General features: G+C 40.6%; 2 protein-coding genes across 3 annotated transcripts; one reads left to right on the top strand and one right to left on the bottom strand.

The window, feature by feature from the left end:
- Positions 1 to 159: 159 nt before the first annotated feature.
- arih1 (ariadne ubiquitin-conjugating enzyme E2 binding protein homolog 1) lies at positions 160 to 14,016 on the top strand. 2 transcript variants are annotated; one of them, XM_079681678.1, is made up of 14 exons: positions 160 to 632; positions 4,671 to 4,738; positions 4,850 to 4,997; positions 6,996 to 7,088; positions 7,166 to 7,221; positions 8,024 to 8,090; positions 8,995 to 9,101; positions 9,212 to 9,254; positions 9,358 to 9,429; positions 9,838 to 9,968; positions 10,056 to 10,113; positions 10,454 to 10,714; positions 12,003 to 12,115; positions 12,199 to 14,016. In XM_079681678.1, the coding sequence occupies exons 1-14, from the start codon at positions 345 to 347 to the stop codon at positions 12,281 to 12,283; spliced, it is 1,590 nt and encodes a 529-aa protein (XP_079537804.1). In that variant the 5' UTR covers positions 160 to 344; the 3' UTR covers positions 12,284 to 14,016. The 2 variants fall into 2 exon arrangements, with proteins under 2 accessions (XP_079537804.1, XP_079537803.1); XM_079681677.1 differs by having other exon boundaries at positions 165 to 632; positions 10,056 to 10,116.
- Positions 13,684 to 25,251, bottom strand: cUnh15orf39 (chromosome Un C15orf39 homolog). Its single transcript, XM_079681673.1, has 4 exons — positions 24,921 to 25,251; positions 19,666 to 22,817; positions 18,751 to 18,785; positions 13,684 to 17,081 (listed from the first exon to the last, which is right to left on the bottom strand). Exons 2-4 carry the CDS (start codon positions 22,784 to 22,786, stop codon positions 17,076 to 17,078), a joined length of 3,162 nt encoding a protein of 1,053 aa, XP_079537799.1. The 5' UTR covers positions 22,787 to 22,817; positions 24,921 to 25,251; the 3' UTR covers positions 13,684 to 17,075.
- Positions 25,252 to 25,376: the final 125 nt, after the last annotated feature.

The following is a 25,376-nucleotide window of genomic DNA, read 5'->3' as shown; positions in this document are numbered from 1 at the left end:
CTTGTTGACAACTTTAGCTTCCCGTGTTTGAACAGGGCGTACATTAATTATTTTTGTATGTATTTTAAAAACGTTTCCAAACATATAGATGTGAAATAAAAGCGTGTCATATTAATAAAAATATATTTTTGACATTCTCCTGTACGTCCCATCTGACGTAAGGCCGTCGTCAGTTAGTGACGCTGGGTCTCTTTGTTGGCTTAGCAGCGGCGACGTTTTGTTGTTATTTTCGCTGCAGCTGAAAAAGAGGCTCGGATAATTTGGGATTTCGTATTGTTCCGCAATCGACATTTCACACACTGTAGACTTAGGTGCGCTGTCACAACTAGATAACCTCCCCAGGAATGGACTCGGACGAGGGTTATAACTATGATTACGACGACGAAGAGGAGGAATGTAGCGAGGATAGCGCCGAAGAGGAGCCCGAGGACGACAACCTGGAGCTCGGAGAGGTGGAGTTGGTCGATCCCGTGGTGGCCGGTGGGGAGCGAGATGAGCTCGGCGAGACCGGTGGAGGTGGCCACGGTCCCGGCGATGAGGAGGAGGAAGACTACCGCTTCGAGGTTTTGACTGCCGAGCAGATCCTCCAGCATATGGTGGAGTGTATCAGGGAGGTCAACGAGGTCATACAGGTAGGTTTTCTGGTATGCTGCAGTCAGGAAAGACCGGGGTCCAGGCTTGGGTGAATCATAAACAGGCCATGGACGTTAGCTTAGCTGTTAGCATTGTAAGGAGTAGTTTACTTGCTGGAAGTTGGTAGCTCCACAACAGGAATAATATTAACACAGTTCTACAATTAGATATTTATCAACATAGCTCTCTTCTGTGTCTAGTGTTTGAAATTAACATATGAAAACATTTCAATATAGTCATTTAAGTAGCCATTTCTGTACACATGTTATGCCAGGAAGTAGTCTAATCCCATTGAGAAGTTGGCAGCACCGTTTGCTAATGTAGCTTCAAGATAGCTAGCTAGCTAACTAGCCAACTGTAACCGTTATCCCAGCACCTCACTTGAAAGGCATAACGTCTTTAGTGATGGAATTAGGTAACTGCCATCTCACACGAGACGCTGGCTGGATAGCATTAAACATGCTATTACAATTTCTCATTACACATTTTGTGTAAATAACAGAATCACTTACGTTATTTTAATAGTGCTCGAAAGGCTTGGTCATTGAGTTTGGTTAGCAGGTTCCAAGCTAGGTTATGTACGTTAACAAGCTATCTAACCGTGACTTCCAACAAAGTTTTGAAAGATTATACGAACAACTGTTATGGTTTTGCAACAGCTAACGTTTAGTTTACCACAGCTAACGTTATATTAATTGTAAGGGGGAACCCAGCGAAGCCCTTTGGCTTAGCGTTATCTTGGGCCTCCATTTCCTTTCCCTTAGCTATACTTGAGCCCATAATATAATGTAAAGGGTTCCTAATACACCAGTCACTATAATTATAGTTTCATAAGTGTTGCATTTCATACAAGGAAGTGCTTCATGGTGGCATTATTTTAATATAAACTAGCCCAAAAACGAATATTGGTAAAACAGCAATACAGTAGATACTGTACAGCCGCATGGCAATTATTTCTAAAGTAAGAAAAGCTGACATGGTGACTCTACATATAATTAGTATTCAAATGTACATGCTTTTTTGTATTGATTTGCAGCACCACATAACTTATTACATGTAAATTACCACATATTTTCTCTGATTCCAAGTTTGCAATGTAGAGTGTGTGACAGTAGATTTGTTAATTTCACTTGGATTTAATTTCTTTTAAATGTCTCTAGTGACGTTGCCTTCACATGTCAAGAGTGACTGGATTTGCCTGGGCTCTGAATGCGCTTCAGGTGTAAAGTTACAAGTGGCTGATGGATTTATTTCATCTGTAGAGACTTTGTTGACAGTAAAAAATCCCATTGCAAACTTCAGAAAGACTTAAAAGCCAAAAACAACCTTGAAGATTGTTCATGGATAAACTCAACTGTATTTCTAATATTTCCTAAGCCAATTTATATCAGTAATGGTAAAACAAATATCATGAACACCTCTGTAATACATGTCAACAGCAACACAAACTAAAGCCTAAGAGTGTCAAATTAAATAAACAACTATCTCGTCATACAAATAGGATGTATTGCAGTGCTGCTGTAATGGAATGAATATAAGTTCTAGCTACTTACTTACTCGTAATAAACTGGCAACTGAATATGCTGTCATAAATGTTTTTAATGTCAGATGTTCTGATTGGTTTTCTTGAAGTGTATTTATCTTCAATTGTAGATTTTTTAAATGTATGAACCGTTATGCTTTATAGGAGTTCACCCTATCGACTGTTTTTGTCTCTTTGACATTTGGGCGGTATCATGTGTGCACATGATGAATCTGAAAGCACTACACATTGCACTGACTAAGTAATATATCGTAACTTTTTATCTTATAACATTGAAATAAAAAACTTGACCGTTTGGAGAAACATTCCTTCTTTGCTTACGCAAATAATATCTCAACATAATAAACACTCTTGAATCAGGATACAGTTATTATCACATAACACAGAATTGAACACTGTATTGTATTAATATTATCTCATTAATCAGTCCTGTGATTCCCATCCTTAACTACAGCAGGATGGAATCAAATGAGCATCGTGTGTATTGGTACATTGAGACAATTCCCCTATCTAATCTTGCAATTCCTGAGAACAATCTTCAGTGGGTAGTTTGCTTTAAGGGTTGGACCATGGCACAGTGACATAAAGTAGTCTGCTGTTCTGATTTTAAAATGGCATGAACAATGCTTATCCTCATGCAATTTAACCATTACATATTTTTAAAAAATTGGGTTTTTAATGCCTACTTTGTTTAAGTTGACATATATAATACCCAGGTATTCCATGAAAAGTGCCTATTTCCACAGTGACACTTCAGTGTTGTTACCTCAGTAGCCAGTCAAAGTGATTTTTGTCACAATATACTGTTTATTAGAGCAAAATGTGTAAACACGTGTCTAAGTGAGATGTTTGATTAACCAACAGATACACCATGGCCGTTTGTTGATACATTTGTTAGCAGTGTGCAATGTGATTAGATTTTGTGAATCATATTTCACTATACTGCTCCCACAAGCACGCTGCGTTCAACTTGTGCAGATGCAACCCATGACCAATCTGCATTTTGCTTGCCACTTTCCATTGACTTTGCATGTCAACTCTCAATTTAGCACTTTGTTTGCAGTGTAGACCCATGATGATCAAATTGTGAATTAGCGCTGTTTTTGTAGAGAGCAGGTTAAAAGACATAATGCAGCGAATATATTTGAATTTTACATAATTGTAAACAAGTTTCTGCTTCATACTGTGTAACAATACTGTTATATATATATTTGCCACATCATCATCAATATTGCAATACTTTGAACATTGTAGAATCTTCCAATGCAATATTAAATGTTGATTTGCACAGGAAAACCTAAGATTGTAGTAGAAGTCGGATTGTTGTGGACCTTTTTCATTTGAAGGTTTCTATTTGATGTTGAATGGTGAAATACACTGAAAAATACTTATTGATTATAGACAATTGCTACCAACGTGTCACAGGATATGCTGCATAAATTAAAAAAACTTGCAGCCAAAACTTGACGCATACCGTGCCTTTACAAATGACTAAAATACATACCTGTTTTTGGTTGCCGATGACAGGAGTAAACAACTCTTTCATTTACACGGCCCTACAAGGAGTCTTGCTATGGGGAACAGCTGATTACCCCCGCCTACACTGCAGGGGGAAACACAAATCTGAACTGTACACAGTAACAAAAGTGAGATGCGTTGAATAGGGCTGTACCATCAGTGGGAATACACCTTAACATACATGGGTGGATAGTAAATATTATTGGAAGTGAGAACTATTTAATCAACAACTATTTTCATTTACAGTTTAAATAACCATTCTGGTCTACTGCTAGGATTAACCTACTATTGAAACAGTGTTTCCGCCAGGGGGGCGTCTTGCCGTCATTTGACGGCCTTATTCAGCTCGGAACGGCCTGAACTCGAGCCGAGGGCGTAAAAAAAAGAGAAGAAGATTGCTTGAAATGACGAAAAAGAAAAAGGACAAGGACATCCCTCTGTTGGAGGAGCAAAGGAGCCTATTGGGATTCTTTTTGGAGTATTGAACCCACGATGCTTGCCACAGGACAACACGGAACGTGCACGATATGGACGCGATGAGCGGTTGAGCATGCGCGTGAACTGCGAGCGCCGGAGCCTCGCAGCGGCGAAACTGGGGCTCCGTGGTAAACTGTGATACAAAGAGCCGGCTCTTCTTGTTAGTGAGCCGAGCCAAATGATCCGGCTCACTAAAAAGAGCCGTATCTCCCATCACTAACGTAAAGAGATATAGTCTACTATAAGGGACGGCTCAATTCAAAATTCAAGTCACGTGACTCTCTCTCGGGTGAACGCCCTCTCAGCCCTGGTCTGGCGGAAACACTGTATTGAAACCTAGGCTATAAAGCTGTGTGTTTTGCCACAAAGAAAGTTAAACTTGGCATACATTTGTGGAGGTGTCTTTTCATGTCAAATGTACCCTTGTTGTTGTGAAATTTGGCAGAAGTTAAACGCAAACTCTAGCTTTATTTATAACCAACCCTTCTTGTTCTTCTAGAATCCTGCAACAATAACACGAATCCTTCTCAGTCACTTCAACTGGGATAAAGAAAAGCTCATGGAGAGGTAAGAATCTCTCTAGTGCATCCTTTCCCCCCCTCCCCCCCTTAAAGTGCCCGGGAGAGTTTCTTTCTTAATGCATTTAACACCGATACATTTTTGTCTCGATTATTACAGGTATTTTGATGGTAATCTGGACAAGCTTTTCTCCGAGTGTCATGTCATTAACCCCAGTAAGAAGCCTAGGATCCGTCCTGCAATCAACACTAGATCATCGGCACAGGACATGCCATGTCAGATCTGCTATCTGAACTTCCCCAACTCTGTAAGTCCTATTATGAAGCCAGCATTGTGTTTCAGTAGCTCAATGTCTATTCTGGATCATGTTGTGGTTTATGATAATGATAATGTTGAAAGTGACTCTACAAAGCTGTGTCTTGGCCTCATATCACAATGGAGATTTAAGACAGATTTTTAAGTTGGTAAATCCAAAACTGAGGCAACGTTATAAATAAGACAATTGTTTTTTTAGATTCATTAAACTGTGAGTTGATTTATTGACACTAAACTACATTCACAGTTTTTTAAAGTTGGAAAAGTGATAAAGGATCAAATCTAAAGATTGTTTGAGTTACCCACCAGTCCTGATGGTCCTGTCAAAGTTAGAAATTAATACATTGTTTGAGGGTCATTCCGCCTGCAAGCCCCTTTCAATTAATACCTGTGGGGCAATTTGGTGTTGCTAGAACAATCCTTCAAGGCCCTGACCAAACATCATATGGTCGTTACGTCGGCGGAGCCGTTACGTTAAGCCCCCGCTGATTGGTCCAAATTGACCAATCCACACACACACACTCACTCAGTGCAGGCAGCTCTGCTGATTTCTGCTCCCTGCTGCAGGCTGATAACAGACAGTTGGGATCGCGGCGAAATTCTCTCTGCAGACCCATTCTCACAGCGTTTATCAACCTTTTTCTTACTCAATATCAAGCCACACTTATTGTTTTTATTTCGGCTGTGACTTTGTGTGTGTTCAGGTTGAGTTTGGCTGTGTTTGGCTATGTATCGCTAAACAAGGAAATCACACCTCCACGGAGCTCAGCGCGATTCACAACGTACCGACCAATCAGAGCACACTGGGCTCACAGGGAGGGGGGGCGGGGGGCTGCAGCGAGCCCTTTAGTGGAGAAACTGAATACTGCTGAATACACATACTTTACAGAGATGCTGTATGCGAAACCAATGTGAGTTTGGAAAATTGCACAGTATTTTTCTATTTTAGTATACCTCAACAATGGAATTATGATCAGTGGAAATGGCCATGACACCTCTCCTTTAATGGATGTATCATAACAAAGGCTGCAGTCTTTGGTTTTCCCTTTTATACGAAGAAATCTTCACTGTGTGTTCGAGAATGACTTTCGGCCCAAGTTAGCTCCTATGCCACTGCTCCTGCGATGTTTGTTCAGTGTGTCAGGGCCTTCCGACAGCTTGAACCATTAATGGCCGTTATGTATTGAAGGGAAGGTTTCTTTAAAAAAAACAAAAAAAAAACACATGGCTTCCTTTGAATTATGCAGAAACCATTTAAAACACAATTAAGTTCCTTATACACATTGTTAACAGTTAGGTTCCACTTACTGCACTTTTTTTTTTAATTCTCAACCCTTTTAAACACCCAAAGGCATCTACCCAGCAACTTTCAGGAAGCATCAAAGTTCCTCTAATCCAAACACCTGAGTGCAATCATGTTGTTTAATTAAGACCTCTGAAATCTGAGCGCTCTAATGGTCAAATGTGTTCAAACTCAGCACTTGTATTTTTTGTAAAATGTTTGTTTATTTGAGCATAATAAGATTGTCACTTTCACCTTATGACGTCTTTGATCAACACACTTCAAACACTGTCTTTCTTTATGACAAACCACCTAAATATGGATTTCATAATGTTAATCTTTTGGGGTTGGGTTAAATGAATCCAATAAGAATAACCTCAAAGTCAAGGTGAAAACTCCAAAAAGAATACATATACATTATCACAGTGAGGCGGTTTTGTGTTTCAGCTCTGATATTTAGTGTGCGTCCTAACATCTGAAAGAAAGCTAAATAATCTAGATATTCTAACATGGATTGTTTATATTTTGGAATTTGAAGGACAACACATGATCCACTTGTTATATAAATCACTTTGTTAAAAAAATGTGTTTTTGAAAGATGTGGTTTTCTCTGAATCACCCTGAAGGAGCTTGGTTACCAGAAGTGCATTTGCTTCTAATCATCTGATGTCTTGTTTGTGTTATTCATGAGGTGCTTCTCTCTTACAGTATTTTACGGGCTTGGAGTGTGGACACAAGTTCTGCATGCAGTGCTGGGGAGACTACCTGACCACCAAAATCATAGAAGAAGGAATGGGACAGGTACCTACTACCTTTATTCTCTGGCACTGCCCACTGTTGGTCTTAGCTGTCTGACTAATGATTTTTTGTTTTCCCAGACCATTTCCTGTCCTGCTCATAGTTGTGACATTTTGGTTGATGACAACACAGTCATGTGAGTATCGTTCTGTGCCTTTATTTGTTTTGATGTCTCGTCGCATGCTGGTCAGCAGTGATCCGCACATGTATTTTGTGAGTGACAGGAAACAAAAATGATTTCAGTTTTTTTATTTTTGGGAACAGAGACAAACACAGTTCAATAACAAACTACTTGAGAAAGAGCATTGTCATATCTGCAATGTAAAACAGAATTACATTTTGTATTTAAATGATATGATTTCTCTATTCAAGCCATAGGTTAAGTAGAAACTATTAATTAAAGTACTTTACCTGACATTTGGCATACTAAAAGTAAAGTGAAGGGCTTTCTAGTTGCATCTTTACTTAGCTACCTTACAATGTTGATGTTGTGCCTTTCGTGCAGTAAAGTACCTTCATGTTGAAAGTGAGCACACTAATCCCTTCTGCCAGCCCTTAAGATGATTAATTGTCTTAACCTACATTCTGATCTGACCAGCTAGCAGGACGCCCAGCAGACTAGTATAGAATAGTTATGGTTCACGTTTAGTTTCATAAAATGCATTTTGTACTAATTAGTTGAACACCTGCACTTAAAATCGTATTTTTCTTATTTGGAAATATGTTGTTAAGTAGTTATTAATTACGGACAAATGAATATTTAAACACCAATTTACATTTGATTTGATTGAGCAATTCCTTAGGTGTGGAATTGTTTGAAATCTTTTTTGTTTCCTGTATTGTTTCTTGGAAGTTATGCACATGAAGGAAAAAGCCTTTGAACAAAGTTATCAGTTTGATGTAATGAAGGCTAATGAATGATTTGACCTCTCCTATAGGCGCCTCATAACAGATTCAAAAGTGAAGTTGAAGTACCAGCATTTAATAACGAATAGTTTTGTAGAGGTAAGCTTTGAGATTTTTTTTGTCTTTAACAGTATGATGTAGGGATGCTCCGATCGGCAATTTTGGGGCCGATTGCCGGAATCAGTATCAGCCGATACCGATCGAGTGGGTGGGGCCTATGGGGACCTTCCATTTAAAGTGATGTTTAAAACTCAGTTAATGGGGCTCATTCACTGGCGCCTCCACAAGCAACAACCAACATAATGATTACATTCAAATGAAGTACATTATTCATGTTTACATTAACTTTGGAGAATAAAACAGAGAAATGAGCGGAAGCACTCTCTTTTCCTCTCTCCCTCTCTTTCTCTCTCCTGACAGCCTGTCAGTATCGTCTCATGCAGCTTGCTGATCCAGTAATGAGTTACCCGACAGTGAAGAATAAATATATTTATAACTAGTTTAGCTTGTTCCAGACGTAAATAAAATAGCTAAGTGTGTTAGGTCTAACTCTTGGTGTGTGTTTCGCTCCGCTCCCCGGTCCGTCACAGCGGGCGGAGCTGCAGGATTTCTGCTTCACACACGTTGCATACCGCTATTTTATTGTCATTTTCGGACACCTTAAAATACTGCCAGACTGGTGAAGCCATTATGGCGAGCTTGTTTTGCCGCACAGAGAAAAGTGTCATGTATTTTATGTCATGTGATCGACTCTCCCGATCGGCCTTTATAGAGAGCACCGATCGATCAGCAGAAAGTGATTATGGGCCGATATCGATCGGTGGCCGATTGATCGGAGCATCCCTAGTATGATGTATTGGAATATGAAGCCTTGATTTATGAGGTTTAGGTTTATACTATATGCACTATTTTGAAATGCAGGGACCTTATTTGTACTTAAGCATCCATGAAACTACAGATTGATGTTCTACCCCTACCTTCTACTTCTATTACTCCTTCAAAGTGCAATCGACTGTTAAAGTGGTGCCCTGCACCAGACTGCCATCATGTTGTCAAAGTCCAGTACCCAGATGCCAAGCCAGTGAGGTGCAAGTGTGGCCGTCAGTTCTGGTAAGATGGCTTGTTTAGAATTGAGTGTATTGGAGAGTTGTTAACAGCTAGCGACGCTCGCTTATTAAGCTTTGTCTAAATGTATATGGTGTTGCCTCCTCTTGGTGCAGCTTCAACTGTGGAGAGAATTGGCATGATCCTGTCAAGTGTAAGGTAAGCTAATCGGGAAAGGCTATACAACTTATAGACATTTGAACTTATTATCAAGATTAGCATTCATTGTGTTAATATCTCTTATTTGTATTTGTTTTTTTAGTGGTTGAGGAAATGGATAAAGAAATGTGACGATGACAGTGAAACTTCAAACTGGATTGCAGCAAATACTAAGGTATTGAATCAAAGATGTGTGTCTGGCTTGTGTTGGCATGTAACTAGTTGCATGATCTTGAAGACATTTTAATTGTGGAAATACTGATCTGATCATACTGAACAATCCGTTTTTGAACATGGGGTAAAATGAAGGACTGTACAGTCCCTTTAGTTAGGTGTACATACATTTCATCACTTTTAAATGGTCAACTGTTGATAGCCGGGACAGCTGCTGGCCCATGATTAGATTGAATGTATCCTGGCCCTACACATCAGGCTTCTATACAAAAAATGTCACACAACTCTAGACTTCTAAAAGATCTGCCAAAAAACAAACTGCTTCTCAAACTTGAACATCTAAAGCTTTTTATTGTTGCTTTTTTCTGTTTATTTGTTTGCAAAACTCATTATTTTTCTCTCATGACAGGAGTGTCCAAAATGCCATGTGACCATTGAGAAAGATGGTGGCTGCAATCACATGGTTTGTCGGAACCAGAACTGCAAAGCTGAGTTCTGCTGGGTCTGCCTGGGTCCATGGGAGCCCCATGGCTCTGCCTGGTAAGAGCTCATAGCATATACAGTTAAAGATGCTCATGTCTAATAGTAGTGACAGTTATAGATGGTTCTAACCTGGTGATGTTACAGGTACAACTGCAATCGCTACAATGAAGATGATGCTAAGGCAGCCAGAGATGCTCAAGAGGTGGTAAAAAAACTTGACTCATTAATACCTTTTAGGGACGCGTGCATGCCATTTTATTTTGGCGTTTTTCTGAGTGAAATTCAACAAGGTACCGTCTATCACGTAAACGTTTGTACATCATAAAGAAGTCCATCCAAAAACTGGAGTGGAAACAATGACGGGTAAGATGCTACGTGTGTGTAATTACAAATGTCCATTACAACTCTTATACCATGTTAGATACTGAAGAATGGCCTGCAGAATACAATTGAAACATTTTGTTAACGGTAACCAGTCAGTTTTAAGATTTATAAGTTATCTTGATTTAAAAGAGTCAAGGCCAATTCCATCCTGTGTGCAGCGCTCCAGAGCAGCCTTGCAGAGGTACCTGTTCTACTGCAACCGCTACATGAACCACATGCAGAGCCTGCGCTTTGAGCACAAGCTCTATGCTCAGGTCAAGCAGAAGATGGAGGAGATGCAGCAGCACAACATGTCCTGGATTGAGGTGCAGTTCCTGAAGAAGGCCGTGGATGTGCTGTGCCAGTGTCGCTCTACACTCATGTTCACCTACGTCTTTGCCTTCTACCTCAAGAAGAACAACCAGTCCATCATTTTTGAGGTAAACAAACAGAAATCCCTCTAGATGCTGGCATCCTTTCCTTTCATCACTCCTCTGGCAGCAGATCCAGTCCACTGACCAAAAGAGTCACCTGACTGTTGAAAGGGCAGAGGGAAGGAAAACGAGCCAAACGTCCTTTTGGCAGAAGGCTTTAAAGCAGGGGTATTCAACATGGGGTCCATGACCACTAGGGGGTCCTCAGAGTCACTGCAGGGGGGCCCCTAAATTAAGCCTTCATTGTTTTGAAAGTAAAAAAAAAAAAAACACACATTAGAGTAGGGCTGCACGATATTGAAAAAAACTGATATTGCAATATTTCTTTCCCCTGCGATATATATTGTGTTTATTTTTTAACTATGTTTAACTGGATGAAGGATTTTAGTCACAGACGTCTGGATCTTAACTGGTTGACTCATCATACCTTAAGTCATGATAATGCATGTTGCTTACCCTCAAATAAGGGGGTTCATCTGTGAATGAAGAAGAGAAGAACCTTTTTGTATCCAAAATAGTTCCAGATGGCAGATGTTGCTTTTCTTTTTGGAAGTAAATCTTCATTCTCGCCGGTATTGTCCTCCTGTTCCTCGCTCATTTTTTACCGGTGTTTTGATGGTCTGCAAACTATCGGGGCGGGGCCTGCTGTGATCTGATCAAGAATGATTGTGATTGGTGGTTTGCTGTGCATGCAGAGACTGCATGTCACTCACTCAAGTACCCCTGACATGAGAGCCGCTCAAGTTTTCCTTTTGTAGCAAGCAGCAACATAATTGTAACATGACGTGTTTTAGTTAATTTACCTACTTAATATCGCACGTTTTTTATAAAAAAATTAAATAAAATCGCACTTCCCTGCGATGTGAATATAGCGCATGCGCATATCGCGGTTATCGCCATGACACAATATATCGTTCAGCCCTACATTAGAGCACCATGTACCTAACATATTATTAGTAAAGATAAATGGCTTATTCATAAAAAGAAACAACCTATTTAATTTAGACGACATCAATGATAGCGTTACTGTTACTAACTGAATGTTGTGTGCTACCTATCCGTAACGCTGAACTAGTGGCTACATATTGTTAATTTGTAATGATATTTAATAGCTTTTAATACATTTGATTAACTTTTACGCTTATGTTGTTGGCCGGGGTCCCTGCTCTTTGGGCTTTCTGCTTATGGCCTCAAAAATCCTGACAAACTCTGCTTTAAAGCGTAGGCAGCATTATCATGAATAGCTGTTATTGCGGTCAGAATAATTGTGTTTATCAATGTCTTGGTTCATTAGAACAACCAGGCAGACCTGGAAAATGCCACTGAGGTGCTGTCTGGCTACCTAGAGCGGGATATCTCCCAGGATTCCTTGCAGGATATCAAGCAGAAAGTACAAGATAAGTACAGGTCAGTAAATCCTCATCTCCTGCCGTCCACTGTTACGTTTATGCATGTTCTCAGACGCTAACAAGTGTGTTGTTCCTCTGCAGATACTGTGAGAGCCGGCGAAGAGTGCTGCTACAGCACGTGCATGAAGGCTATGAGAAGGACCTGTGGGAGTACATAGAGGATTGAGGACACGTCCCAATGCAACAGACTCTTGAGTATCTTGACAAACTAGAGCGCTGATGCAATTTAACAGGGCAGCACGGGCCTTCTGCCGCCTCTCCTTTGGCAAACCAACCACTTTTGCATCATTTTTCCTGGATTTGTTTAACAAAATCTTCAAAAATAAATTATATTTAAATAAAAGGTAGAGTAATAAAAAGAAAGTGTACTACAGTATTGTTAGCAACCGAGTGAAGTCTTGAGAAAGCAGAGAATCCATCTTAAACAAATACATCCGTTGGGCTTGTATTGTAACACCTCCCCTGAACTATCTTATTTTCCTTTGTTTTATTTGCTTGTGACTCTTTTTGTGTTTTTGATTTTGACTTTTTGTTTTCCCATTGGTGTGAAAATGTTTTCAACACAGCTTTAATTGTCCTGGCCATGTGTGCAGTATGTGTTGAGATCCTTGTCTGAGTGGCTGAATGTTGATGGGCAAAGACATTTCAGGTGGGAAAGAAGAGAAAAACATCTAAAGAACAAATTAGTAAGTCTGTATTTTCCAATTTGTAAATAGTCCATATGCATGGAAGAGCAAGAGTGGCACGTGTTTGCATAATTTTTGAAATTTTGAAATATTTATTCTTCACCAATATCGAGAAAGGTGTACTTTTTCCAAGTACGTTGAGTCTGTGAGATCCCTCCTCTGAGTGGGAGTCGGATTTCTTATCATCGTCCTGTCATCCTCAGTCTCTTCAGAGCAGTACACAGGTTCCACCTTATTAGTAATTCCAAATGGGGATTGGTAGAAAGAATTTCTATTAGTCACCAAGTAATCAGCTAAAGGACTCCGTTAAAGCGCACTGCTAAGTTAGAAACCCAGAACAGAAAGGATTTTACAGTTCAGAGGTGAGGTAGAATGCAACGCCCCTGTGTCCTCCTATTCTAACCGTTTGCCCCCTTAGTTGTTTTTAGAGGTGATAACATTTAAGAATATTACTAATTATTTGCAAGAGCCAAACTGAGTGACATTCACTCTTTTCTTTTTTCTCTCTCTTTCCCGACGTGGCTTGAGGTAGCCCTCTTGAAGCTCAGTTGCACCTTGGGGATTGAATGAGGGTAATAGAATGTACCGACTGCACAGCTTTGAGCTGCTAATTGGGCTGGATCGCTGTCAAACAGGGTCAGGCATTTGCATCACTCTTGCAGGGACTACTTGGGCATGAGGCAGATAGTGGCCGGGCCTCCTTTAAGAGATCTCTTGCCCTGCGGTGAGAACGAACAAAGCTTTAAACCTAGCTACACAGGTGGGCTTCTGTGATCCTTAGGCAGATAAAGAATATAGGGGAGACTTCTAAAGGTTGTAGGACTGTTTTTTTTAACGCCGTTATGCTTTTGCATTAAAGACTGAATTTTTCGCACATGGGTTGAGGATTCAACATTGAAATGTCAGCGCCCCTCCAGGTTTTGCATTGTTCTATGTGGTGGTTGTTCTGGTGTCAAGCTCTCTGCTTGTAAATGCTCGTTCATGTCTCTGCAATATGGCAGTCCTAACACGAGTGACTGGAGGGGACATGGAAAAACAGGCACTGATGCAAGTCAGAAGATGTCAGCTTTCATTAAAACACATCCTTTAACCCAGTCTCAGATCTTTGGGGAATTCTCACCCAAAATGCTTCTAATGTGTTCAAACTTATTATTTCATCCTAGCAAATTATAAACTGTATTGTTTATTTGAATAAATGTCATGAGAAATCTCATTTTTGGGAGTACTGTGTGAGTCATTAGAGTAGGTTTGGTCGCAATCATTAATTACCCAAACATCCATGATTCATGTCTACGCTATGTATTTTTGCGATGTAGTGAACGACCGGCCTTGGCAGAGCTGTGTCTTCCAGAATTGCGTAGACTTCATTTGGTAACTCCTTGAATCATTTTGACTTTCTGCAAAAAAAATGGTACTTCTTTGCACCACTTTTATTTGCAGATTGTATGATAAAGATCAGGTGGTTGATTTGTATGTCACCAGTTGAATGGGTGGTTTTAAAAGATGGGCTTGGCTGTCCTGCAGCAACACAGCCGATCAGCTGTGATCATAAACACTCCCCAGGGCTCACTGTTCATTGTGTGTGCTAGTAGAACATTTTGACTTACCCTTTGAAGTAAAAACAAGCAGCTACTTACATTGAATTGAGACATCCAAAAACTTTTTAATACTTTTTTCTACATATCTTTTCTTTATGCTATCAAAGTTGTTTTATTTCCTATTAGTGTAAAAATGTGGGAAAAATTAGTGTTCTGTTTTGGAGAAAATATTAAAGTGCAAAATGTTGCAAATATCGCTCTGGCACGGATCATTGTTTGATCATGGACAAGGTTTGTTTCATTCAAAAGACTTTTCGTCATAATAAAAAAATGATTTATTTCAACCTGTTTCTTTCTGAATACTGCCATTATGCCACTTTGGTTGTTAGATAAATAAGCTTAACCCATCTGTCAACCTCAAAAAGCTATTTAAAAAGAGTTTAGCATTCTGCCACAGGATGGAGACAAATACACTTATTCCAACATCAAGGCTTACATTTGAGGTTATTTTCCAAAACGATCTGCTCATTGTTATACTAGTCTGTTTTACAATTTAAAGTATCACGACAAGAACTAAGTTGCGTTAGCTGTGAGGTTACTCGAAGAACAGTTAGTCACACAAGGTCTTACGTTTATTTTGTCCTACATGATGAGAAGGTATAGCTGGTAATCCCCAGTGTGACAGATGGAGTGATATGTTAAATATATCTTTGATATTCAAGACATCTCATGCAACTCAGGTGAGTAAAAAAAGGTCAAGTAGTCCCATAGTAAAAAAAACACCAAGTATATTTGGCAGAAAAGTAAACTTTCAACATCAGGAGAATCATTACACACATTTATTTTAAAAACCGTGAGAAAAACACAAAAAACATTTTGTCTGCAGTAGTCCAACAAAACTGAATATGATTTGAGGGGAAAGTCTCTTCATGTTCACAGTGATTAAAACAGCAGTGTGGGTGTCAAAGACCTCTTAGGCAGCTTTAGTAGAGTCCCACACTAATGCCTGTCCAGCTTAAATTACACACACTACAACACAAAGTACTACAGTCATCAGGGTGCATAAACACCCTTTGTTATAATAATGTAAACAAACTGGCATTTGAATGTAAACCTACAGAAACGTGGCTGGCACTGAATAAGTGAAGACCTTCAAAGATGTCTTGATGTCATGTTTGTTTTCCTGTTTTCTTACTGGCAAAATCCAAATAGAAAAACAATGTACAAGTCACTAACTTCAATCAATATAAAAATTGGAACAACAATAAATACCAAACATCATAGTTTCTTACAATTAAAGTTGAAAAACATTGCCACTTAAGCTTTTTTTTTGCAGTTATCTTAAAAAAAGGCAAGATTGTATCATTTCTTTCACACAACCAAATTCAATATGTGCTTAAAGTAGATACATGTGTCAGAAGATAAGCGTTTAAAACAACATCTACAGGATGTTGCACATTGACTAAAGTCGCTCAAAATGCATCCTGTAGCTCTCAAATGACAAGAATGTTAAGCTGACCACATTACCAAATACAGTCCAACTTCATTCCTGGGGAGGCCGGAGCGTTAATGAAGGCTGCCTTTTGTCGGCAAGTGAAAAAAGCAGCGAAGAGGGAACAATTTAGACATTTTATTATTACACTTGACAAAATGTGCATTAAGACATTTGTGTGGGAAAACTAGTCTTCGACTTTGAGCCAGCCTTTTTTATAGTCCATCAGTAGCTCCAGGTAGTACTTCCACCCCGGCTCGCTGTCATACGTGACCTCAAATATAGTCTTTATAGGGTCTGTGTGGGCCTCGTGGACACGCTTCACCTCCCCTCTGTACCACACCTCAGATTTGTCGTCTTCCTCGTACAGATGGCGGATCCTCTTCCCCACCAGGTCGGGGTAATAGAATCTCATGGCCCTCCGAGCCCTCTGGACGGCTGAGCGCAGGACCCTCCTGTGCTCAGCGCTGTGGCACGCAGTCAAGTAGGGACAGTATTTGATCTTTAAGAGGGATCTGTGTTTTCTATGAGAAGTAGTGCTTAGAGGTCTTAATGCGTGACAGAAGCTTCCCGTCCTCTGCCGCCTGTGGGTCCCTTTGGACGTCCTCCTGTAAATGTCCCTCTCTCTGCTCAGTTCCCCATCACCTGTCTGCAAGAGGGAAGGATCCGCACTTGTCCCTGAGTCTGACACTGCTTGGTAGCAAGCCTTTTTTCTGTTCAAACCTTTGCCGAACATCCTCCTCAGTTTGAGAATCACGCCTGAACATTTCTTGGGTCTCACTGGAGACTTGTCTCTGACAGGAGGCAGACTGCAGTAGTCCTCTGTTTCAGTGTCCCTTGGAGATGGAGAACATTTGTTCAAGGTCAAAGGACACATCCATGAATTCTCAGGAGGGGTGCTTAGTGAAGAATCCTCATCTGCAACCATACAGTCACTCCCTCTGTTCTCAGTCCCTTCCAACTGAAACCCACTCCAGTTGTTCTCACTAAATGCATCCAGCAAGCCTCCACTTAAGGCCTTCTCTGTCTCATCTGTATCTTCCTCTGAGGAACTGCTGTCCAGAAACAATCGCCTCGAACTCCTCTTTACCCTGCTTTTTCTATCATTATTGTTCCAATCTGACATTGATTCGTGGTCCTTGGTGTGTATATGTGGGGGTGACTCTGGGGCTGAGACTGTGATTTCTGAACAAACAGGAGTCTCCTCACAAACTTTGTCTCTGTCAGCAGAATCATCCAAAGCTAAGCCTGCAACACAGGGAATATAGACATTAGAACAAGTCAAAATGAATACAAAGATGTGAAAGAAATATATAAAAATGAGGTAGTGATCAAATGGGAAGCTAGGTGTTAATATAATTAATGAATTGATCGGGGAATCATTAGATACATGTAGACAATACAATTCTCTTTGTTTCCCAGCAGATGATTTCTCAAAAGCAAGCTAGCGACCACAAAGTCCAACACAGGTTGAATTAAATCATTGCTCCGGTTTCAGCACACCAGAACAATGAGAAACTATTCTATTCATATCAGCAGACCTGCTGATTAGACAGCATGATCCTCCACCATGAAACAGCCTTTCAGCAGAGACAGAAAAGAAGGCTGTGGGAGTAAACACGAAGGCTGGGGAAAGAGTCAGCTGCTACCAGGCGCGCTATCAGTCAGGGATAAACCAGCAGTGAGGCAATAGTAAGACAAGGAAATGCTCATATACCAAAGTCAACGTGCTCCTGACCCATGTGAACTGTTAGTCATCTTGAACGGAAACTTGACTAAGCCCAGTTTAAGAAACAAATGTAATTATTGATGTTTGGTGATATTTTTTGAAGGACACGTTTGGTGATATGTGTTGCCAACAAATTCCATGAAAAGACTCAAATCAATAATGAACTGGTCTTTGCAGCCAAAGCCTGAAGTTAATTATTGGTAAATTATTGACCTCTTTTGGTGCCTGAATATTGTTTAAAAGACCATTGCAATAGGGACCATGCTCATTCGTAATAAGATAAGATAAGACGGTACTTTATTGATCGCAATTTGGATAATGTTTAGTGTTGCAGCAGCATAAAAGACAGGCATTTTACAATAAAACAAAACTAGAAATAAACAAAAAAAATAGAAAATATATATGTTGGATTTGACAAGATATTATATATACAAATATATATATATATACATAAATATAAATATATGACATTATGATAAAGATGGGTGCACTGTATGTTACTTGGAACAACAACATGCACCCTACTGGAGCGAAAATCACTACCCAGTGCTCTAAATATGCAAAATGGTACAAAAAACAAAACACTAGGAAACATGGAAATGTAAGCATTTCTTTTAAATATTATGTTGCAACACATGTTCTTGGGGCTGAGAGCCACAGGCAGGAAAGTCCGAAAGTATCTAGAGATATTAAAACCCTTTTGGTTGGTGTTGTTCTTTTAATGGGATTTGTTGACAGTAACATATAGAATATTGACAGCTTTATCATTACAATCCCACCAAAACCTCTTCCCACTGGGACTTAAAAGGCCCAGATGCATGTTTTAATTGACCAGGGAAGTGGTCAGTTAAAACATGATCAGCATTTTCTCTCTGCTCAAAGTGTGCCAAAGTGAATCCCCCTGTGTGTGTGTTGCAGACTTTCACTTCCTTCCTCCGGTAATGTGATCCAACAGCTTGCGCCACAACCATTTAGGAACACCAATACTATTTTACAAAATCATGAAGATGAGTTTCATTTTTCCAGAGATAGCCCCGCTCAGCACCCACCACTACAGGTTAAATGCAATCATGCAACCTTCTGTGATTAGTGATTAGTGATTGACAGTTAGCAGAAGGGTGTCCTGCTTTCTATCTAGAAAAAGCAAAGAGGAGTGAGATTGAGGGACAACATAAAAAATAAATATACCTGGACTCTCTTTTGGACGTCAGCTGAAGTTGATTCTGTAAAAAATAAATGGATTTTATATTGAATATTTTATGTTTTTTGTGATTTGTTCCCTATAAAAATGGCCACGTATGCAGAAATGATATGATTGCTAAAAAACTGTTTGAGGGAAGACCATGATATGATGCCTCATAAAACAAATCCAGAGGAATCAGTAAGTCACACTATCGACCCGATGGGAATTTCTGTACAGCTGGTCTGGCAGTCTTGTACATATCAAATGGTCGAGCCAGAGGTATAATCTTACTAGTTAGTTGTACATGAAAACCAAACTTTATTGTACTTCTATCTCAAACATTTCCATATGAATGATATCAGTCTATCTTATGATCCATCATAAATAACAGTAATAACAAATGACACCGAAACCTTACTTTATCAAGCTCTTCTCTACTTTCTATTCATGGGGGGGTGAAAGGTTCCATTTTTTACGGCTGCAGGACCAATTAACTGTACTTGACTGTCAAATATTATTCAAATCTTAGCACTGAAGAAGTTACTGGAAAAATCCCCTGTGTGAGGTTTAAAATGCTATTGTGTTTAAGCATACCGAAACAATACATGTCTATTGTAGATTCATTTCTTTTCTCCTTTTTGGACATTTGAACTGCAGGTTTGGTAAAAAAAAGTAGTTGTGTCCAGCATTTCCCATGAGGGTCAATAACACAACTGTTGCTAACTCTCTAATTTTTCTGAAATGATGATACCAAAATGAGACATTATCCCCCCGGAGCAACATTTATTGGGGAAAGAAAATGGGAAAAGGACTGAATGGACACCCGTAAGGGACATTACATCACTTCAATACCCGTTTTGTACCTTTTTATTAAAAAATATATACAAATAACTCCCTCATAGTAGCGATCATGCACTCACCCAGATGTTTGCAGACACAAGCGTGATACAGAAGGTTGACGGCATCAGAGTAGACATCCGGCAGGTGTTTGAGGGACATGAGTCTCCTCAGCCTGGAGGAGCAGGCTCGTTTGTGAAGCTGGATGAGGATCTTTTCCTCTGACAGCGTAGTGGGCCGTAGCTCCACTCGGTGCTCCTGCAGCACCTGGTCGATGAAGCAGCCCTGCACTGTGGGAAACAGCAGCTCCTTCACCACCAGCATGGGGAGGAACACGGCCCCCGTCCGCATGACGTGTGGAAAAGGACAGCTTTTCTGAAAGGTGTACTCTCTCAACCTCTGCAGGACATCATGGAGCGCTGACTTTATCTCCTCATTGAGCCACCCCTCCCTGGCTTTTACCCCCAACAGACAGGACACTTTCGGGACTTTGGTTGTAGGAGATGCTGGTATAGTCAGTTCGAACTGAGACAGCCAGGCCCTGAGCTCCTGCTCTGAGGAGGCCAACACACAGTTAGATATTAGCTTGCAGATGGACAGGTGCAACTGTAAGAAGTGCTTTCGGACTGGCGCCTGGGGCTCTAGTTTTGGTGGACATTCAGTTATCGGCGATGCAGGAGGCTTCTCTGGGGGGGGTGCGGGGCGAGAAGGCTTCGCATCACTGAGAATTATACTGAAGGTGGAAAGTTTCAGACACTCTGGAGGAATGTTTTTGAAATGTATTTTCATCTCAGGTGGGCGAGGTGAAGTAATGGGTTTAGGTATCATGCATGTGTCAACCCGAGGATATGAGTGTATCTCTGCAGCCACCTCAGATTTGGAATGATCTGGAGTCTCGTGTGAAGCCTTATGTTCATCTGCTAATGAAGGTTTACTTTCAAGTTCATCAGGTTCACATTTCTTTATCACCAACATTGACTCACTGTTGTAGGAACCAGTGTCTTCAGGCTCCCTCTTTATTTTTATTTTGCTGCAGTCCATCTGACTAATGTACTCTGTGTCTGTTGGGTCTACTTTTTCTACTTTAATAGTTTTAGGTTCAAACATTTTTACAACAGGCTTCTCTGTTGGAGAACGTGCACAGATTTGTTTGGGAACCAGACAGAGAACAGACTGAGGTTCATCTTGATCAGGCCTTTTCACTTTGATGTCTGGCTTGGTTTGAACGTCACGATGCTCGGACGAATGGACGGCTCTCTGAGGTACTCTGCCTGAAAATAAAAATCCAGAGGCCTTCAGGTATGCTTGGTAAGGTGCCAGACTAAAGACGTTGTTAATAACTGGCATAGGAGGGGAGCTAGTTTGTATTCTTTCTTCTGCATTCTCTATTTCTACCCTCTGTCGTTTTGTAACAAATCCCACTTCACATAAATCTTTATCTTCTTCTTTTATTTTGATGGGCGAAAATGAGTGAGAAATACTTCTCTTCAGGCACCTTTTGAGAATAGCAGAGCCTGGACTGGACACAGGGCCATTGTGTTGGTTTCCTGGTGCATGGGGGGAATCAATTATCTTACGGATACTTCCCTGATTTGCTACAGCTGGTTGGATTCGATTTGAAAAGTGATGCGGTGACCGGGGCAGCAATGTTTGTGGGGAAACAGGAAGACTTTTGGGCTGTTCTGGGCACCTAACATGGGCTTCATTGGAAGAATAGTCTAGGATTCTTTCCATGTTCAAGCCAGTTGGTGAAAAGACGGGTTGGTCCATCTGCATGCTGGTGAGTGGGGAATGAAACCTGTTCATGTGTATGTTGGACGGTGAGACACTCTGTGGGCTTACACGCCTGGCAGGACTGCTTATGTTTACACGCCGGAATGGCGAGTTGGGATGTGATTGGTCAAACTGCGGGCTAGATTTGTCCTTATGTTGGTCTGTTGCAGAGGCCATGTGGTGCGCCATGTTTTGGCCTGATTGGGAAACAATGTGATTAGAGTGCAAGCTCGGCATTGCATGTTGCCTTTTTGGGGGGGATCTGATTTGGCTTGCATTCAAATGAAATCTTGGAACTGCATAACATGGAGAGTCAAAACTCCGCATTAGGACATGATTTTGCAACATTTCACTGCAAGACAAAGGAATTTCACCATGAAAAGACTGAGGAAATATGTAATGCTCCCGGGGGTTTGAGATTGTGTGCTTGAGAATAACAGGCACATCTTCCCTCTGCTTACACTGTGACCTGTTTTCTACCTCCACATTTGCTTGGGAGTAGTAAAACATCGGGTGCTGTGTTAGCTGGCCATATTTGGACATGGGAGAATGTTCCTGATAAACCTCTGATGTCATATGCTCATATGTGGGATGGGAGGAGTATAGGCTAGGGTAGCCTCTGGGGGAGGTTTGTAAACGCTGGCTCTGCTCACTTAGAGAACCATACAGTGGGCGAGTTGGGGTGCAGGGGTAACTGCTATAGTTTGGGTCGATCATAGCAGGAAAAGTCCCTGCTCTACCTGGGCTGTACGTCCCCCTCTTTAGTGGTTCCGTTCTGGGCTCAAACTGTAAACCTCTCTGTTGCAGCAGTGTGTCTGGTCCTGTCCTCTGGACGGGTGGTCTTTCAGTGCAGTGGGCATCATTTTGCATCCAATCATGCTCATATACGGTGCTGGGTATCCTCTGAGAGCCATGTTCCACACTGTATTGATGTCCTATCACACAACCCAGTTCATCACAGCAGGGGTTATGCATATAATGTGGCTTAGGAATTGCTAAGTAAACAGAGTTTTCAGATGGGGGAGATGAATTCTCCGCTCCAGCTTTTTGTTTTCTAACAGCCACTGGCGCAGCAGCTGTGGGACTCCTGATTTCAGGACCTTTAGTGTATAACGCAAAGCCCGGTTTTACTGGGATGTGATGCAAAGAGGATGAAGGAGAATGGCCTTCCTCTAAAGATTTGCTTTCTTGCCTGTACATTATGTGGTTTTGTCCTTCCATGCCAGAAAGGTGACTCACAGGACTTCTGCCATCCAGCAGAGAGGGCTTTGAGGTGCTCCAAGGAGGAGTAAATCCTGCTCCGTCCTTTCCTCTGTGGTCATAAGTGAAGTAAGCGCCGTTGTACTGCAGCACTGGCTTACTCAGGAAACCAGACATATTTGGAGGTTTCGACAGTCCCGTGGATGCTATGGTCCCGTCGAATAACGGCATCTTGTGTCGAAACAATGATATGGCTCCAAACCTGTGAATATAATTTAAAAAAATTAGGGAAGCAAAGAAACGCAAGAAGTAGAAATGTGCAAGTATGAATCGTTAATAAATGCAAGAAAAATAAGTGAATCAGTTTTCCTACAAGTAGCCAACATGATAGTTGCCACATTACAATAAACAAACCAGCTAACATGATGGAACTCTTATCAATACCGGTTATGGTGTTGATACAATATCCTTGTGTTGTTGAAGGCAGTGTTCACTTCAAGGCCATGTCTTCAAATAGGAAAATTAGAACAGCTCTGAATTACTGTGATACTCTATTTGAGTCATACTCTGTATATCACCTTTGGAGCAGAGTGGTTTTGGCGCATGCCACATTACCACAACGTCCCAGATTTCGCTCTGGTTTTTCTATACTGTCAAATAACAGAAAACTGCCAAAAAGAATCCTAATGATACAATATATGTCTAATTTCAGATCTGTCATCAGCGCCACATCAGAGAGCTTCAGTCTTGCTATTCACAAACCAGAATGTATCTCTTGATATCATCTTGTTATCCTGAGAGCCCACACTACAGCGGACTGTATGTTTCAATTCTGCATTTATTCACCACAAACCGTGAGTCATACCACAGTTCCTATTTCACACACTTCTTCCAGGGCTGCATAGATGTTATTTTTATTTTCAGTTAAACTGCTGGTTAAGTTGTCTGCTGCTTTATGTCAGAAAATAGTTCTACAAATATATATCATGTATGACAAAAAACAGCAAAGCCTACCATTTGATCTTCTGTTTTCTTATGTCTGACAGTTAGTCAAGATATTCAATGTATTATTAGCAGGCGGCATATCCTCACAACTGAGCCAGCAACCAATGCATATTTTTACATTTACATAAACCTAATCACGTGGAATATCTATCTTCGATTGAAAAACAAGTGTCTGTTTTGGTAGGAGAGAGAGGAAAGGTGACTTCCTCGTGCCACACTGGCATCAACATAAATCGACAGTCTAAGGTTTTTATACTTATTACTAACATTTGTTATTTGTATATTCACAAGTAGGCAATCATTTCCAGATTACTCCCTTAAACTAGTTCATATTGCAAAACATCCCTGCTGCCTTTTGACATGATGCCAAATTCACATCTGCCAATATATGTTGAAACAGCCGGATCAGATGCAGCATACACATACAACCAGCAAACTGTAGAATATAGAAAAAATAATAATGACATACATGTAGGCGTAATGACCACTATCAATAAGACCTAATTATTTGAGATGCTATCTGGTCATCCTGTTGACACCTTTCAGAAAGTACAGATCTATGCCACATCTGCAGATAATGTGGTTTAAGTCATGTGCATGGAGGAAGCTGCGCATGGTTGTTTTTAACCGACTGAAAACAGCACTCTGAACTGTGTGCGTGTGAGATCTCCCAGATCTGTGGTCAGGGGTGATGGAGAGTGCGATTTCCGAAAGCAAACCGTCCAAACTGACAAACTAGCCTCCAACCACGTGGGATGAGTGAGTCGGGAAATAAAATACACTTTATTAGTCTGTCAAAAAAGTTAGTGATAAATAATGTATTCTATGATTCATTCTCGAGTAGGCCTATGTCAGGTCCAGACAAGTATTAAGATGTCAGCAGTTCACGTGACATCTCAAAGTTTATTTCCTCAAAAGTAACCAATAAAATGACTCATGTATTGTACACGCATAAAAACGGAACTTAAACATGTCTTCACAGCTTCTTTCTGTAGATAATGTGGCACATATGTATCAGGGGTTATACTGTAGAACACAACGCTCGTTGTTCTGCCAGCACGCCTGCTAAAATGAACAGGACGCAAATGATATGAAAATAACATAAGACAGAGTGCGAGTGATTTCCATACAGGCAGCGAAAGCGTCATAAACCACGGTAAAACTAAAACCACAGTGTGGGGACAAAAAAAACAGTTTCACACACTTGCAGTGCTATGTGTGCATGCAATATTTTCACAGTCATGCTTTCTTAGAAGAAACATTATTGTTGTTATTGTTTGTAAAACCAATATTTGTTTGATTTATAGTCACTCTTAAATTTGGACATGTTAAGATTGAGCAGTAAAGTTGTTTTTCTTACCTCGCTGCTGTGTTGACAATCAATGATTTTCACGAAGACTCTATGAAACACAACTTGTGAGGAAGGGGGCGGGGGGTTCTGTTTGAGAGTGGACCGGGTCAGCCCGGATGCGCTAAAATCCCACGCAATGAGAGGAACGGTTTGCAAAAAATGGGTGAGCGGCGCGCCCGAAGTCCATGCGGCTTTTGGAGAAGTTAACAAACTGAAGACAAGACAAAAGGGAGGAGGATGGTCTCTGATCAAAAGGCGGAGTCACACCCTCCGTCTATCCACGGCTTGTGTTCTACACATGTGATGTTTTCCCGCTTGTCATTTTCCATGTATTGGGGTGATTCTCTGAATCGGGTACCTTTTGGGTTTTAACATTGAAAAAAAATTAAACCAAACATTTTGCATTTTTTATCATAACCATCTGTAGAAGCTGTAGAATCATAGAACGTCCCTTGACGACTGGCT

Source organism: Notothenia rossii (assembly GCF_949606895.1).
Source record: "Notothenia rossii genome assembly, chromosome: 5".
Taxonomy (NCBI): Eukaryota; Metazoa; Chordata; class Actinopteri; order Perciformes; family Nototheniidae; genus Notothenia; species Notothenia rossii.
The sequence above is the reverse complement of the archived record's forward strand: the minus strand, read 5'-3'. Positions and strand labels throughout refer to the sequence as shown.